At 38.9% G+C, this 16,559-nt stretch overlaps 2 protein-coding genes across 6 annotated transcripts in view; one reads left to right on the top strand and one right to left on the bottom strand.

The window, feature by feature from the left end:
* SPATA17 (spermatogenesis associated 17) overlaps window positions 1-9,981 on the bottom strand; it is a 91,446-nt gene extending 81,465 nt beyond the window's left edge. Inside the window, exons 1-2 of one of the 2 annotated variants that reach the window (XM_039340390.1) lie at window positions 9,835-9,981; window positions 608-697 (exon numbers count right to left, since the gene is read on the bottom strand). In XM_039340390.1, coding sequence (XP_039196324.1) covers window positions 608-697; window positions 9,835-9,902 — 158 coding nt within the window. In that variant the 5' untranslated portion in view covers window positions 9,903-9,981. Of the gene's footprint in view, window positions 1-607; window positions 698-9,754 lie in introns of both variants that reach the window. The other variant, XM_039340391.1, reaches the window with a different exon arrangement.
* Window positions 9,982-10,071: 90 nt separating this feature from the next.
* The window catches only part of GPATCH2 (G-patch domain containing 2), a 58,609-nt gene continuing 52,121 nt past the window's right edge, over window positions 10,072-16,559 (top strand). For 2 of the 4 annotated variants that reach the window (XM_039340395.1, XM_039340394.1), the window contains exon 1: window positions 10,080-10,400. In XM_039340395.1, coding sequence (XP_039196329.1) covers window positions 10,345-10,400 — 56 coding nt within the window. In that variant the 5' untranslated portion in view covers window positions 10,080-10,344. Of the gene's footprint in view, window positions 10,401-16,559 lie in introns of all 4 variants that reach the window. The other 2 variants (XM_039340393.1, XM_039340392.1) reach the window with 2 other exon arrangements.

Below are 16,559 nucleotides of genomic sequence, written 5' to 3'. Positions count from 1 at the left end.
TTGTACTAGCCCCCTACATATAGGTTTCAATACTTCTTTCCTGTTAACCAATTTCAAACAGCAGCAAACATGGAAAAAAAATTGCAATCCTTTTCTACATTTTGTAAGAAAATGAACATTAAACCTAAACTTCCCCTTTCATGTAAAAAAGGATTTAGAAATTAGACAAGAAAAATCACAGCAACAAAGGTAGAAATAAAGAGGAAATTTTGAGGTTTGAATCTTAACATTCCTAACAAGCCTGCTTAATATTCCTGCAAATAAAGAAGCTGGGCTTTTATTGATTGCCTCTTTTATTTCAAGTTTTCCAAACCAATCTTTACCCAATCCTTTTCAAAGGAACAAAATCATTCAACAAAGCATCATTGTTTAAAAAATTGTTGATAAAACTACAGTTCAGTGGGAGGTGGTTCCTGAATCTGAAAGTTAAATTAAGTAAGTCTCAAAGTATAATTATATTTATTTCCATATTTATGCTGCATAAAGTTTATTAAAACTTTTATTCTATACATACCTCTGAAGAAAAGTGATCTCTATTCTAAGTAGGCATGTATATTTGTTTTCACGTAAACATATTTATAATGTTTATAGGCACAACTTAAATTACCTGATGTATGCCCGGACTTTGCACCCTCGAAACCAACTCTGAATTTTTACAGCAGCATAATATTCTCTTTTTCTGTATGCATCTAAACACCTAAAAGCACAAGAGTTAACTTTCAGAATTTGTACTGTGATTATTTATATTGAATATCAGAATAAGCAAGTAGTATTATTTTTATTAAATCAAGTACCTTTATTTATTTAATACTTTTTTACCACTCTTAGGACCACTGCATGTAGTCCTCAAGATAACTCGCAATACTCCCTCCCCTACAATGAGGAAGTGGCTTCACTTGGTGGACTTTCTCCAAATTTGGTGCACAATTTATAACACAGAATTTTCTAAAATGTTTTGACTAAATTGTGTACATGTAATTCCTGGTTAATGACAGGAATTGTGATCAGAATTTCCATTGTTAAATGAGGTAGTTGTAAAGTCTAATGCCATTTGACTTCAGCTCTTGATGGCCCAATTCCAGCTCTTCCCATTGCCATTACTAACTGAATCCTCTGTGATTATTAGGCAAGAACCCACCCCAAACCAGGTCATTCCTGGCTTGGTTCCTCCAAGCCTTGAGCCTCAGTAAGGTAAGGAATTGATTTCTTTTCAATTCTCCCCAACCACCTATCTGCCCCCATTTCTGCTCTTTTGGCCACCATTTTTTCTGTTGCCTCTGCTGCCCTATCAGCCCCAGCTGACTTTCATTTTCTTTTACTTCCCACTGCTGCTGAGGCATGCCTGGCTGGACTTTCATGAGACAGCGGCAGGTCACACCAGGCTTTCCTCCCAAGGCAATGTGAGCCTTGTACAAATTGTGTGCAGCCTTCTTACGACACTTTGGAAGGTGCTGGAAGCCCACGGCAGCAGTTCCACTGGAAATTAGGGTGGCAAGGCCAGTGGAGCACAGATTGGCAGGGACAACAGAGACAATGAAGGACAGGGCAGCTACCAAGCACCCAAATTTTGATCATGACTGTGGGGTGCTGCCATGGCCATAACTTTGGGTATTGGGTGTAATTATCATTTATTCAGTGCCTCCATAACTTCAAGTAGTAGCTGAACAAATGGTCATTAAATGAGAACTATCTGTAATAGAAAGTCCACCTATCTTCAGGCTTTGACAGATTTCTACTTGAGGCATGTTTTTTTTAGACCCTTGCTTTAAATAAATGCCTTCATCATATCTGGATAAGAGGTACAAGGGGGAACTTGCAATGAAACCCTTATTTATCTTGTTCTGAGGGCAAAAGATTTAATGCATCTACATGGAGGGAAGTGTGTAGTGGGGTGCCCCAGGGCTCTGTTCTGGGCCCAGTACTCTTCAACATCTTCATCAACGATTTGGGTGAGGGGATAGATGGGGAACTCATCAAATTTGCAGACGACACCAAGCTGGCAGGAATAACCAACACTCCAGAAGATGGGCTTAAGATACAGAAGGATCTGGACAGACTTGAACACTGGGCACTATCTAACAAAATGAAATACAATGGTGAGAAAAGCAAGGTTCTACATTTAGGCAAGAAAAACCAAATGCACAGGTATAGTATAGGGGGTACCTTGCTCAATAGCAGTAACTGTGAGAGGGACCTCGGAGTCCTAGTGAACAATAACCTAAATATGAGCCAGCAGTGTGCTGCAGCTGCCAAAAAGGCCAACACAGTGCTAGCCTGCATTAACAGAGGGATAGAATCAAGATCACGTGAAGTGTTAATACCACTTTACAATGCCTTGGTAAGGCCACACTTAGAATACTGCATCCAGTTTTGGTCACTGCGATGCAAAAAAGATGTTGAGACTCTAGAAAGAGTACAGAGAAGAGCAACAAAGATGATTAGGGGACTGGAGGCTAAAAGATATAAGGAACGGCTGCTGGAATTGGGTATGTCTAGTTTAATGAAGAGAAGGACGAGGGGGGACATGATAGCAGTGTTCCAATATCTCAGGGGCTGCCACATTGTCAAGCTATTTTCCAAGGTGCCTGAAGGCAGGATAAGAAGCAACGGGTGGAAACTAAGCAAGGAGAGAAACAACCTAGAACTAAGGAGAAGTTTTTAAGAAGAGACTAGACAGCCATTTGTCTGAAATGGTATAGGGTTTCCTGCCTGAGCAGGGGCTTGGACTAGATGACCTCCAAGAGCCTTTTCAACTTTACTATTATTATTATTATTGACCATCGCACAGTCAGCCAGATGTTCAGACTGGATTTGGCATTTTGTCTACCTATCGAGTCCTTACCCAGGACCTGGGATAGGCAGATGTGGATGTTTGATGGTATTACAGATATCGTCGCAGGATGGAAGCAGTTCCTAATAAGGCCGCCTTTTGCAATTGACTAATAGCGAATTTGTCAATGCCAATGGTGTTCAAGTGGTGCTCCAGTTGTTTTGGGATTGCACCCAAGGAGCCTATGACTATTGGTACTACCCTTGCTTGCTTTTGCCACAGTCTTTCTATTTCTATTTGTAGGTCTTTGTATTTTGTTATCTTCTCCAGTTCTTTCTCTTCTATTCTGCTATCTCCAGGCACTGCCACGTCCACTATCCAGACTTTTTTGTCTTTCTTATCGACAATTGTTAAGTCTGGGGTGTTATGTTGCAGGTGCTTGTCTGTTTGAATTCTGAAGTCCCAGAGCAGTTTAATTTTATCATTTTCTATGACTTTCTCTATTTTATGATCCCACCAGTTTTTGCTTACAGGCAAATGATATTTTTTGCAGATCTTCCAATGCACCATTGTTGCTACTTTGTCATGCCGCTGCTTGTAATCAGTCTGTGCAATCTTCTTGCAACAGCTTACCAAGTGGTCCACTGTTTCTTCAGCTTCTTTGCATAGGCGGCACTTACTGTCTGTTGCTGTCTTCTCAATTTTGACTTTGTATGCATTTGTCCTTAAGGCTTGGTCTTGTGCAGCCAGAATTAGTCCCTCGGTCTCTTTCTTCAATTTTCCTGCTCTTAGCCATTGCCAGGTTTTATTATTATCTGCTTTCCCAGCTATTTTTTTCATGTATTGGCCATGTAGTGCTTTGTCTTCCCATGCCTCTATTCTGTTCTTCATTTGGTCTTTCTTGTAGGCCAGTTTGGTCTCTCCAGTAGTTAGTAAGCCTTCCTGATATACTAATTTCAGTGCATCTTCATCATTGTTCTTCAGATATTCTTCCAAAGCCATTTTTTCTTCTTCAACCATCTGATGTACTTGTAGCATTCCACGCCCACCTATTTGCCTTGGTAGATAAAGTCTATCAATGTCACTGCGTGGATGAAGGGCATGATTCATTGTCATTATTTTTCTGGTCTGCCTATCCATTGCTTTTAGTTCTGCTTGAGTCCAGTCCACTATTCCAGCTGTGTACCTAATGACTGGGATTGCCCAGGTGTTGATTGCCTTTATGGTATTTCCTCCATTGAGTTTGGATTTTAAGATCTTCTTCACTCTCTTGATGTATTCACCTCTAATCTTTTTCTTGACTTCAGTGTGCTTGATGTTGTCAGCTTGAAGGATACCCAAGTATTTGTAGTACTCTTCCTCATCCAGACTCTTAATGTTATTTTCGTGGGGCATCTTGATTCCTTCAGTTTTCATTATTTTTCCTTGTTTGATAGTAAGTGTGGCACATTTGTCCAAGCCAAACTCCATTACAATATCTTGGCTATATATACGGACAGTGTTGAGCAGCGATTCTATTTCAGATGATGTTTTTCCATACAGCTTCAGATCATCCATATAAAGGAGGTGGGATAGTCTGGCAGATGTTTTTGATGTTTGATAGCCATGTCCTGAGTTATTCAGTATTGTTGACAGAGGAAACAGTGCAATAACAAATAGTAATGGTGATAATGAATCTCCTTGAAATATTCCTCTCTTGATATTAACCTCTCCCAGCCTCTCACCATTGATCTGCAACTGTGTCTTCCATTGTGCCATCGATCTTTGCACAAATTTTCTGATGTTTCTACTGACTCCTGTTATTTCTAGGCACTTTATTATCCAATCATGTGGCAGAGAGTCAAATGCCTTTTTGTAGTCAATCCATGCCACATTCAGGTTGGTCTTCCTTCTCTTGCAGTTTTCCAAGATCATTTTGTCTATTAGGAGTTGATCTTTTGTTCCTCTGCTATTGGGGCGGTTTCCTTTCTGCTCAGGTGGAAAGAGATTGTTTTCAACTAGATGCTGTTGCACTGCATCAGCTACTACACCAGTTAGTAATTTGAAAGTTGTTGGTAAGCAGGTAATTGGCCTGTAGTTACCTGGTGTTGCCCCTTTTGCTGGATTTTTCATTATTAGGTAGGTTTTCCCAGTTGTTAGCCACTTTTCAATTTCTCCTCCTTGTAGTATATTGTTGAACTGCTTGGCAATGAGTGGGTGTATAACAGTTAGATGTTTCAACCAAAACCCATGCAGTTCATCTTCACCTGGTGCTGACCAATTTTTGATTTTCTTTGCTCTTTTTTCTACAATTTTTGTTGTTATTACTAGTTCTTTCATTTCAACTTCTGTTTTATTTGCATCCACCTCTTTTAACCAAGCCGCATCCTTGTTGTATTTCTTTGGGTTATCCCATATCTGCTTCCAGAACTGCACTGTTTCTTCCTTGTCAGGTACTGACTGATTCCTTGCAGTTTCTCCATTGATGGATTGGTAGAAACGTTTCTGATTGGATCGAAATTGGAGGTTCTGCCTATAGTTTGCAATTCGAGCTTCATATCTACTGATTTTCCTGGCTATAGCTGTTATTTGTTGCTTTATTATTTCCAGTGCTTCCTTGATCTTCCTTGTTTCTAAGTGGTATTTCTTGATTAGGTATTCTTTGGTCTTCTTGTTCTTCAGCTTCTTTTCTTTCATCTGTTCTAGCTTGCTTGCATGTGATCTTAACTTGCTGATCTTATTTTCTAGTCTAACCTTCCATTTTTCTGGTGCACTGTTTGTTTGTTTTTCTTTTTTGTTGATTTTGCATCCCAGGTATTCTGTTATAACTGCAGCTGTGCTGTACATTAGTTGGTTTGTTTCTTGCAGTGAATTGGTGCTTATACTTGATATTGCAGTATTTGCATCTTTTAATGCTTGTGCTAGCTGTTTCTTTGGAACAAGCTTCAATGCAGGTAGTCTTATTCTGTTGTTTTTGTGCTGTTCTAGATGCTCAGTTATTCTTTGTTTCAATTCTTTTATTTCTTTAGTTAGAGGGTTTTGTTCTTCCTGAGGTAGAGGTGCCTGGTTTCCAAATGAGAACAGTTGTATATCTCTGCTGGATTCCTTCACTGCCAACTCCCCCTGGTTTGCCTCTACATTCTGAATTACTTCTGGTAAGGCTTTGATTTCTTTGCCCTGGGTAAACCTTTGCAGTTCGTCCAATTCTGTTTCTGTGAATACTTTATTTCGTGTTATAAATCGGCGTTGATCTGCTAGTCTCTGTTCTGTTATTTCTGATTCTGGATGTTGTTCTTTCCAGAACTGGTGCATTCGTTTTAGATATCCTCTTCTTGTTGGACTTGATCTGTAGTAACAGATCATTATTTCTTTGTTTTCCATCACTGTGTATCTGCGACGGGTAAACACCTTTTCTTCCAGTAGTTCTGCAGCTGCTGGCCCTGGTTGCTCAGCCAACAGTCCTGAGTCCTGTAACCCATTTTTCACCAGATATCCAGGAACTCCAATATCTAGCGTGGACCTTGTTAACCCGGGCGACATCCGAGCCGGTATGGCATTCTGAAATTTACGTCTCACCATATTTTTTATGGGAGAGACACTCTTTGTCTGACTCCTCTGATGAGACCTGTCCAGTATGGTTGAACCGCTGGCATAGCTCTCATCTTCCTCAGAGTACACAAGCCCCACAACCACGTCAAGGTAGTGCCTCACTGGGGGATTATTATTATTATTATTATGTATTGATCTGTAAATTATACTTGGCATGAAGAATTCAATTTATTTATCTACGGTTATATCAGTCTAACTGGTATATATAATTCAGCAAGCAGAACTGGATGTTGTTGCAGCAAGGAAGATTAGAGCAAAAGCAGTGGTAGCTATGGCAGCTAATTATAAAGGGAATAAAATAGTTTAAAATTGTGTTAGTTTTCCGTTCTTGTTCTTATTTTCAGTCAATGGTTCAGGTAGTTTTATGAATGTCATTTGTATATTGGATTCTGTTTTTATCTAATGATGGGGCCAATCTCCTTTGTCTTTTTTCTCTTTTATTCTCTGTATGTCTTTGCCTTTTTAGCCTGTACAATTGTAATAGTCAAGTTATCCCACTTTGTTTTGTTTCTTTGAATCTGCTAAATATTCTGCCTAAGAAAACACTGAAGAGTACAAGGCCTAGGATCTTATATTTATATACCCACTAGACAACTGCAGGCTGTTGGGTCATCTTTTCAGAAATATTTGTCCGAAATGGTGTAGGGTTTCCTGCCCGAGCAGGGGGTTGGACTAGATGACCTCCAAGGTCCCTTCCAACTTTACTATTATTATTATTATTATTATTATTATTATTATTATTATTATTTCCTTAGTTAAACAGAGAAATGGAATCACCACAGATGAGTGGGAGCGGGAGTGACTTTCAACTTCCTGCCAGCTTCCCCCTGACTTTGTAGGAAGCTGGCAGGGAATATTGCAAATGATCACATGACAGAAGCTGACTGTGGCACCGTGGCAGGACTGAAGCAGAATAACAGAATAACAAAGCTGGAAAGGATCTTGGATATCTTCTAGTCCAACCCCCTGCTAAAGCAGGACACCCTATATCATTTCAGACAAATGATTTTCCAATCTCTTCTCAAAAACCTCCAGTGTTGGAGCACCCACAACTTCTGGAGGCAAGAATTAACTATCAGGAAATTGCTCCTTAGTTCTAGGTTGGTTCTCTCTTTGATTAGTTTCCATCTATTGCTTTTTGTTCTGCCTTCAGGGCCTTTGGTGAATAGGTTGACTCCCCTCATCTTAAGCACTGTCACACCCTAGCCCTTCTTTTCATTAGACTAGACATACCCAATTCCTGCAACCATTCTTCATATGTTTTAGCCTCCAGTCCCCTAGTCATCTTTGTTGCTCTTCTTTGCACTTTTTTTTTATGTTGATTCAAAAATTCTTGCCCCATGAAGCACCAAACAATCAGACATGGAGTTTTAGTAGTATATGGGATCTGTCATTCTCTCTCAGTGCAACTCAACTCAAAGGGTTGTTGTTGTGGGGAAAATAGGAGGAGGAAGATATGTTGGCTATGTTCACTGCTTTTTTGTAAAAATAATAAAAATGGGATATAAATAAATATAAATATTTAAATATATAGATATTTCAAAAATATATTGAAAAATATTTGAAATATTAAAAAAGAAGTTAGACCATGCAAGTTTCTTTTTGAAGTGCTTTCAAACACATTTACATATGAAGCCAGTCACATATGGATTTGAAACATTAGAAGCCACTAAAGATCCTCTATTTAGTCCCAAACAACCCTATTGATTTTATTGAAGTAGGACTTCTGAAAAAATTCTTAAATCATGAGTATATTTATTTAGCAGTCAAGAAATGTGTGGCAGACTAGGACTTGGTAGAGCAGCCATGAATGTCTTAGAAAATATATTCAAGTGCTGTGATGTCTCTCTATATATCTATAGAATTGTGCAAGCCAAGGTATTCCCTATGACAGTCTATGCAAGTGAAAGTTACATTTTGAAGAAGCAAGATAGGAAGAATGTACATGCTTTTGAACTGGGTGTTGGAGAAGACTCCTGAGAATACTGTGAACAGTCTAGAAAACAAACAAAAGTATCACTGAACAAATCAACCCAAAAGTCTCATTCAAGGTACAAATTATCCTATTTTGTACTTATTATGCGGAGACCTAGCTCTCTAGAGAGCCTCAGCTGCTGGAAAGTTGGGAAAAAAAGAGGAGAACCAGCAGCAAGGTCAATGGACTCCATTACAGTGGTGATTGTGGCATAGTTGGAAGACTGAAAGACTTGGTTAAGGAGAGATTGCCATGAAGAAAATCTATGCGGACGCCAAGAGTTGACAAGGATTTCATGGTACATAATCAGTCAATAATTATTCATACCACTGCCCCAAATCATTTGTAGCTTAGAGATCATCACCAGAACTTCGAACTAGATCTAGAAATGCACTGGTAAATAGAACAGCAATACAAAATGAATATAATATGATCTCCTTGTTGGGCCAAAGAACACCACCAGATAAATTCTGAACCATTCATAGTCACTTTGCTGCCCATACTAAACAAAAAAAAAAAGACAAATTTTATCTCTTTATCTACTATGTGATTATGGCAATATTCACATTTATTCCTATGGCCAGTGCTATTTTTCTAAAAAAAAAAAAAAAAAAAAAAAAAGGGGCCAGAACTCACACACGTCATACAACCCGCCTTGCCTACCCTATAAGGTTCCATCCAAAAAAGGTGCCGGAACTCCATTCTGGGCATTCTATGAGAAAAAAAGCCCTGCCTATGGCCATATTAATTTTTTAAAAATTCAGAGTTTTACACACAAAGCCAGCTATTTGGAGAAAATAGCCACAAACTAGCCAATCACATTTTAGCCTTGCATGTTCTGCTAACCCAGTCAATGAGTTGACTTCTGTCATATTGCAATGCAACTCTCCCCTCCCCTCATATGATTAACCAAGGGCAAACAAGTTGTGTGTCCTCAGGCTGTTGTCAACTTTATTCCTTAAAGAACTGTTTAGACACACTGTTTTCTACTGTTATTGAAAGGTGTCAAGATTCCCATGACATCTAGAAAGAGCCAAGACACTCTTTTTAATGCTAAAGATGATGGACAAATGCAGAAGTAGGTGCCTTCTCTTTTTCTCCAAGATGAATTTGGTGAAGTTAACAGTCATGGGAATGAAGAAGCCACACTCTATACTTCTGGGGGAGACTTTACTTTTAGAAGGGGGGGGGGAGCATCATTACCCGTTTGCAAGCTGAAGTTTTGCACAACATGAACGCCATTCCCTTTCAACTCTTATGAGAAACTCGCCCTTCCCTATTCTTTCCACCTGCGTTCCTTATTACTCTTATGTTACCACGATGACTTATTCACAGGCAACACGTGTGAACTCGACTTCGCGGGGTGGAAATTCTCGATACTTCTTGGCCAGAAAAAAAAAGAAGCAGCAGCACCCGCAAACCTGGAATCATCTCAGGGACGAGGAGGAGAATCGCTTCTGGCCGAATAATACAAGAGTCTCGGGAAGGAGGCCCGAGTTACCTGTTTCTACTGAAATACTCCTCCTTGAAGCTCGGTAGCCGCTCTTGCAGCCGGGCCAAAGTGGCCATCTTCCCCCCTCCCAGCCGGCTCCCAGGGATGGTGTACAAATTTTCGTCATGGCAACTGGATCGTACCAACTGAGCCCAGTTGCAGAGAGGGAGAAAGATACAACTTATGTTGGGAGAGAAAGAGAGAGAGGCGGAGAGAGAAGCTGCGGATTTAAGTCCGCGAGCTGAAAGGGGGTAATAAGTTAGGCGAAGTGGCGGCGAGGGGGAGACAGCTCCCTCACTGTTGTTTCCCATCCCTACAGAGAAGCAGTCATGGTCGAGACCGGTTTCCTTCCAGCGCCGAAGGTGCTTCCGGGATACCATCGTGAAGGAGTGAGACGTGCGGCAGTCCGTCCGCGGCCCGGTCAACCATCATCTTCCTCCTCTTCCTCCTCCTCCTTCCCGAATTCTGCAAAGCGGCACCTGTCTCCTCAGGGAGCGGCCGACTGCGGGCGCTGAGTACATGTTCCGGGTGGCTCAGCCCAACCCGAGCAGACCTCCGGCCGCCAGAAAGAGCTGGTGAGGGGCGGGGAACAGGGTCGCGAGCGGGGGCAGAGGACGGCTAGCCATGGGGCGGAGGAAGAGGGGCGATCTTAAGTGTTAAAGTCCGACCGGGCTGGTTGCCCTGGAAGTAGAGTTGGCGTCGAAGGAGCGGAGCCATGACCTACGAGCTTTGCGTAGATTATTCTTCGAAAATCAAGTAGAGCAGCTGCACCATGGAGACTCGTCTTATCATTTCTCGATGTTTTCCTTTAAGTCTCCTGGATGAGACTGGCTTTAGGGCCTTGTGGAAGAAGCTGGTGACCTATGTGTGAATCTCCAAACATAAGGAAAAGGGGAAAAGTTGAGGTTTAAAGGCTTTTAGCATGTTCTCTGAATGAGAATGCAAGGGAAAGGGTTGCTCCTTGGTTTGAATCCTTGGTTTGGAAAAGGAGGATTAGCTTGAGCATCTGCTGAAGTTCCCTCTGTTACAAACTTGTAAGAGGTTGTCCTGCATTTACTTGCATTGGATCATGCTAGGTACCAGAAAACATTACCCACGTAGGAGTGATCAGAATTTAAGGAGTGATTTGTATGGTTGCTGTCAAAGGTATACCTATGAACAGGATGGTATTTTGGGAACCAACCAGCACTTCTTTTACTACAAGAGTAAACATCCTTTAAAAAAAAAATAGGCCATGAAGTCATTTTTAGCAGCTGAATTATTTGCTTCTTTCTTGCTCTATTTTTTATATGGTTGTCTTAGGTGCTCGCAGCATGTAAGTATAGAAGGAAAGCCAGAAAGATAGGGCAAAACTTGTTTTTCCTTTGCAAACTTATACAGTGCCTTCAGAAATACTATACAACAGAAGTATGATAAAAGAATAAATGTAACATAAGAAAAAAATATTACTGCAGATCCTAACACATCTGTTGACTATTCATGATTTTTTTTCCACCTAGCATTTTCGGCAAATTAGGGTTTGTTTGTTTCAAGTGTTCATATATTGATTGTGATAGGAATTGACCAACTGGCCCAGGCCTGACTTCATGGACTGAAAGAGTGACTGGCCCAGTCAGCTTTTACACCTAAGGTGGAACTACACCTCATAGGACTAGGCTGCTGCCCTAATCATTAGAACCAAACTGGCTCTTTCTTGTTGACTTTTCATGAATGCATGGTGAAATTCAGAAGGATCCAAAGAGGTTAATAATGTATTTATGTGACAGTACAAGAATAGGAGCTACTGCAAATCTGGCAAGGAAAAAATAAGGAAAAATTCCATTTTATAATTAAAAAATATATGATAAGTACTGAAATTGGTAAGTCTTTACTGTTAAAGCAAATTATATAAAATGTATGCTGTAGACAGATAAAAGAATAGCACAGAAATTTTTGACACATCTACAAGTGATCCAGAATGCTTGTTTTCATATAGTAGAGGTTAAAAAGCTAATTTTCTTTAATTGCACATAAATAAGGCTAGAGAAAAAATTGTAGGGAATATAGAGCACAGTTAAAGTGTGAGATAATTGAAAAATGTTGATTCATAAAAGGGAGGTTTAACTCTATGGTGCTATCTAAATAATGTTATAAACTTGATTCATTTTATGGGCAGAGCATAATAATCCCTGGCCTCCATTCATGGAACACCTTCTATAATACACTGGTGCTTTAAAGTTTGTGAATCTGTTTGAATTTAATATTTCTGTATAAATATTATCTAAAACACTTTTATAGGAAGGACTTTTATTTGGCCATTCCAAAACATTACTTTTCTCCCCCTTTAACCATCCTTTGATTGCATGACTTGTCTGTTTTGGATCATCTTGCTGCATGACCCACTTTCTCTTAAGCTTATGTCCATGAACAGAGTAGGCTGACACTTTACTATAGAATTTTCTGTTACCATTCAGAATTCATAGTCTATCAATGATGGCAAGCCATCCTGATCCAAAGACAGCAAAAGCAGGCTCGAACCATGATACTGCCATCAAATTTCACAAATGGAATAAGGCTTTTATGCAGGATGGAGTGTTTGCCTTTCACCAAATTTATCTTTTCATTAAACCAGAAAGTTCTATTTTGGTCTCATCCATCCACAGAATATTCTTAATAGGCTTCTGGCTTATCTGCATGGTCTTTCATAAACTGCAGATGGGCAGCAATTTTTTTCTCCTTGCAATCCTGCCATACACGCACATACCATTGTTGTTCATTGTTCTCCGGATGGTGTTCACATAACACTGACATTCAGCCAATGCAAGAGAGGCCTTTGGTTCATTAGACATTACCCTAAGTTTCTTTGAAACATGGTAGAATAATCCATCCTTTATTCTTGGTGTGATCTTGGTTGGTCAACTGCTCCTTTGGAAATAGTTTGCACTCATTTCCAGCATAGTGACAACGAACAACAGCTTGTCAGAGGCCCTCGGAAATCTCCTTTGTTCAAGCCATGACACATTTCCATATCCCTGTATTAATACACTTTAAATAAGGCAGGACCTCCCACACTCAAACTTGATTATTATCCCATTGATTGAAACACTTGATTCTAATTTCTCCTTTAAATGAACTGATAATTCTAGAAGTTTCTCTATTTTTGCCAGCCACAAACTAATATTGGATCATTTTTCTCAACAAAATGAACAAGTATAATGTTCTTTACTTATTTGTTTAATTGGATTCTTTTTATCTAGTTTTGGACTTGCTTGGAGAATACTGTTTAGGTCATATTTATACAGAAACATTGAAAATTCAACAAGGTTACAAACATTTAAGCGCCACTGTAAATAGCAAGTGGTTCATTATTTTTATTTATTCATCTTCTATTACTGGACTACAACTGGACATTACTAGGGGTTCACAAACCTAAGTCATAACGCAGTAAAATCATAGTGTCTCATTGTAACTACCCATTAAAAAAATCAGTGATATATATATATAAGCACACTTCCAAACAGATGGCAAACAAAGAAGATATTATTCTCCTTAAGGTTAGTTGGAGTAGCTGATTAAAGTAGATGTGAGCTTGATCTTAGAGGTGGCATTGTTCGGGAGAAGCACTGCTTCTGTAACTCCACCAATTTAATTTTCCAGACTGAAGGAATCTGTAGCACCCTCTCATGAACAGACTGGCCAATATCAAATTGAAGAAGACAATCTTGTAGATATTCTGAGTTTATACCCTATAGAGTTTTATAGGTTAAAACCAGCCCCTTGACTTGTACTCTGAAACCTTTTGCAAGGTACTGCATTCCTTCGATATAGATTTTACTTTGCTGAATCAATTCACACTAGTCAGTGTATAGATTACTGCATTTTGCCCAATTGTAATTTCCAGATAGCCTTCAAGGGCAGCCCCACGTGGAATGCACATTGTAGTAATTTTTTCTGGAAATAATAAGAACAAAGGACAAGAGTGACAGCTGTCACAACCTCTTGATTTGTAAGGTATAAGGGCCCAGCCTGATAATGGCCAGTCAACTACTCATACGCCTAATATCTATAGCTGACCACAAACCCACCTTTCTACTTTTCAATCCTAACTAATATTTCTATAATCTTCCCCCTTTCCTCGGAACTTTTTAGCCTTACATACTTTAATATAAACCAACCAGCCATAATTCAAGGTATTGCTTATTACCTACCATGGCATAGGGCCAGCTTATTTGAGGGACTGCTTATCTTCCTTGGCTGGTGCCTTTCCAGTAAGATAGGGCTACGTTGGTGTGCTTTGGGCTCTCTTGATCAAACAATGCCATCTGTTATGACTCAAGAAGCATCTACTCTCTGAAATGAGATCCCCCTAGAATTGTCTGTAGTTGTCACAGTGGTGATGTCCAGAAGTCTTTAACAACTTAGGTTTTCTCCTGGACCTTGGGATAGAGTGCATGAGGAATAGTTATTTGTTGTGCTTTTTGGTACATGGTACATGGTTGTCCAGACAAATAGGATTTTCTCTTTATTTTTTTATTTTTTAACTGTAAACTGCCTGTTTATTTAATAAATAATTGTCATCATCCAACTGTAAATAGGAGCCGAGGTGGTGCAGCAGTTAGAGTGCAGTACTGCAGGCCACTTTAGCTGACTGTGTTCAGCAGGTCAGCGGTTCAAATCTCACCGGCTCAAGGTTGACTCAGCCTTCCATCCTTCCGGGGTAGGTAAAATGAGGACCCAGATTGTTGGGGGCAATGTAAATATACATATACATTGCTTACTGGTGTACACCGCTTAGAGAGTGCTTGCACTTAAAGCGGTATATAAGTCTCATAAATAAATAAATAAATAAATAAATAAATAAATAAAACCTTATGTAAAATGTGTTCCATTTATAACCTTACCTCAAAAGTGCTGCATTGAGTATAAAGGAAGATAACTTAATTTAAGACAGTCTCTCTCTCCCCCCCCCCCTTATCCAAAGCAGGAGTAGATGGGATATTTATCTGTGTGTAAAACTGGAGGCAAAAATCTGTGTCAAATTCAGCTTCCCACATATTGTTAGGCTAGGGTTGCTAAGCCTGACTGAGGCCTCCTCTGCAGATTCTCTTACCTAATAAATGTGTACATGTGACATTGTTATATGTGTGTGCATATACATGTCAGAATCCAAAAAAGGAGAGAACAAAAATCAGACATTGAATTAAAAGGTACCAGTAAAAATTTAAGTGCTTTGGGGGGGAAAAAGCAAATAAAAATAAATTTATCTTCCATTTGTGTATACTAAACATCTGTCATACATAAAAATTCAAATACATGCACGTACAGAGAACATTTGTACACTTACAAGCAGAAATAACAAGTAAGAAAAAGAATATAATATACTATGAGATATGGAACAACATTAGCTATAGAAGAAGGAAAAAATTACAGAAAATCAAAGCTGAATCTGTGGGCATGAGAAGACCTAACTGAACTGAAAAGAAAAAGAAAAAAGCAAACTTCCGTTTAGGTATCATAAAAACACCCTTTCCCAGGCAGTAGTTATTTTTAATCTAATATTCAAGGCATGCATACTTTTCTCCAAAAGTATCTACTTTTTAAGCAGCAGTGCTTGCAGTCATTTGTATCCTGCTCCTTTGTTTATTTTCCACACCATTTTTTCAGCAAACGTTAAGACAAACCTCCTCCTTTCCAGAGGTAATTATTGGAAAGAGGAGTGCTTTGTTTTTCTATCAATTAATTTGTTAGAAAGTTCTCTATTTTATAAATAGAATAATAGCTTTACCTCACTGTTTTCTTTTAAACAATACACAGTCCAGAAATGAAAAGACTCTGACTTTAATTGAAACACATTTTAAAATACATTTTTGCTTGCGTTTTTATAATGATATATCCTGAATTTCCATGTAGTTCTATGGTGTAAAGCCTAGTAAAGATGAAATATACAATCCTTGAGAGAAGTTTATGAGGTATAACTTAAAGCATAAAGCTACGTTTTTGATACGGGTAAAATAAATGGGTAAAAGTACAATATGCTGAACATTGAACAAATCATTAGATGATTATATGACTTCATATTTTTATTTATTTATTTATTCAGTTTCTATAGTCATCCATCACAATTAAGTGACTTTTGGTGGCGAATGATCATAAAACAGTTAAAACAATTACAATATAATGTAAATTCAATATTTTTATTTATATTTCTATACCAAACATCTCCTTCACGAAAAAAAATCATAAATACCAGTATAGCTAGGAAACTTGACCTTTCATATACCCTGTGGGCCCAGGCTCAAAGCCAGATTTTCAATGCCTTAAAAGAGGCCAAGAGGATCAAAATTTTGGGTTACAGTTTATTCAGCTTTCTTTTCATCCTTCAACATGTAACAGGTTTCTTTTAGCTGATGCAATATCATCAATATGATTCAAGTTGCATTTTTAAGAGACAGACAAGCCAATCTATTTCCTGCATCCATCATAAAATGATTTTAATGGGATTTCTCAGCAACTATCTTCAGAGATCAAATTCGAAACAAAAATATGACATTGAATAACTCACAGTACTTATTGCCCTATCTCGTGAACATATCAGACTTTACCATAGTTTTTTCAAATGATGCACAAACTATAGGGCAGATATTAGGATTGGAAAAAAAGACTGCATGAATAAGAAGAGGTACCTGTAAGTAGAGGGTGTTTCAGCTAAATTTACACGGTTTATTTATGCTCGTATCTATTTTATACTGTACTGT

The sequence above is a fragment of the Crotalus tigris genome, unplaced genomic scaffold (genome assembly GCF_016545835.1).
Source record: "Crotalus tigris isolate CLP2741 ecotype Arizona unplaced genomic scaffold, ASM1654583v1 scf7180000017744.3724543626:3957646, whole genome shotgun sequence".
Taxonomy (NCBI): Eukaryota; Metazoa; Chordata; class Lepidosauria; order Squamata; family Viperidae; genus Crotalus; species Crotalus tigris.
Note: the sequence above shows the minus strand (reverse complement) of the source record. Positions and strands in the feature narration are given on the sequence as shown.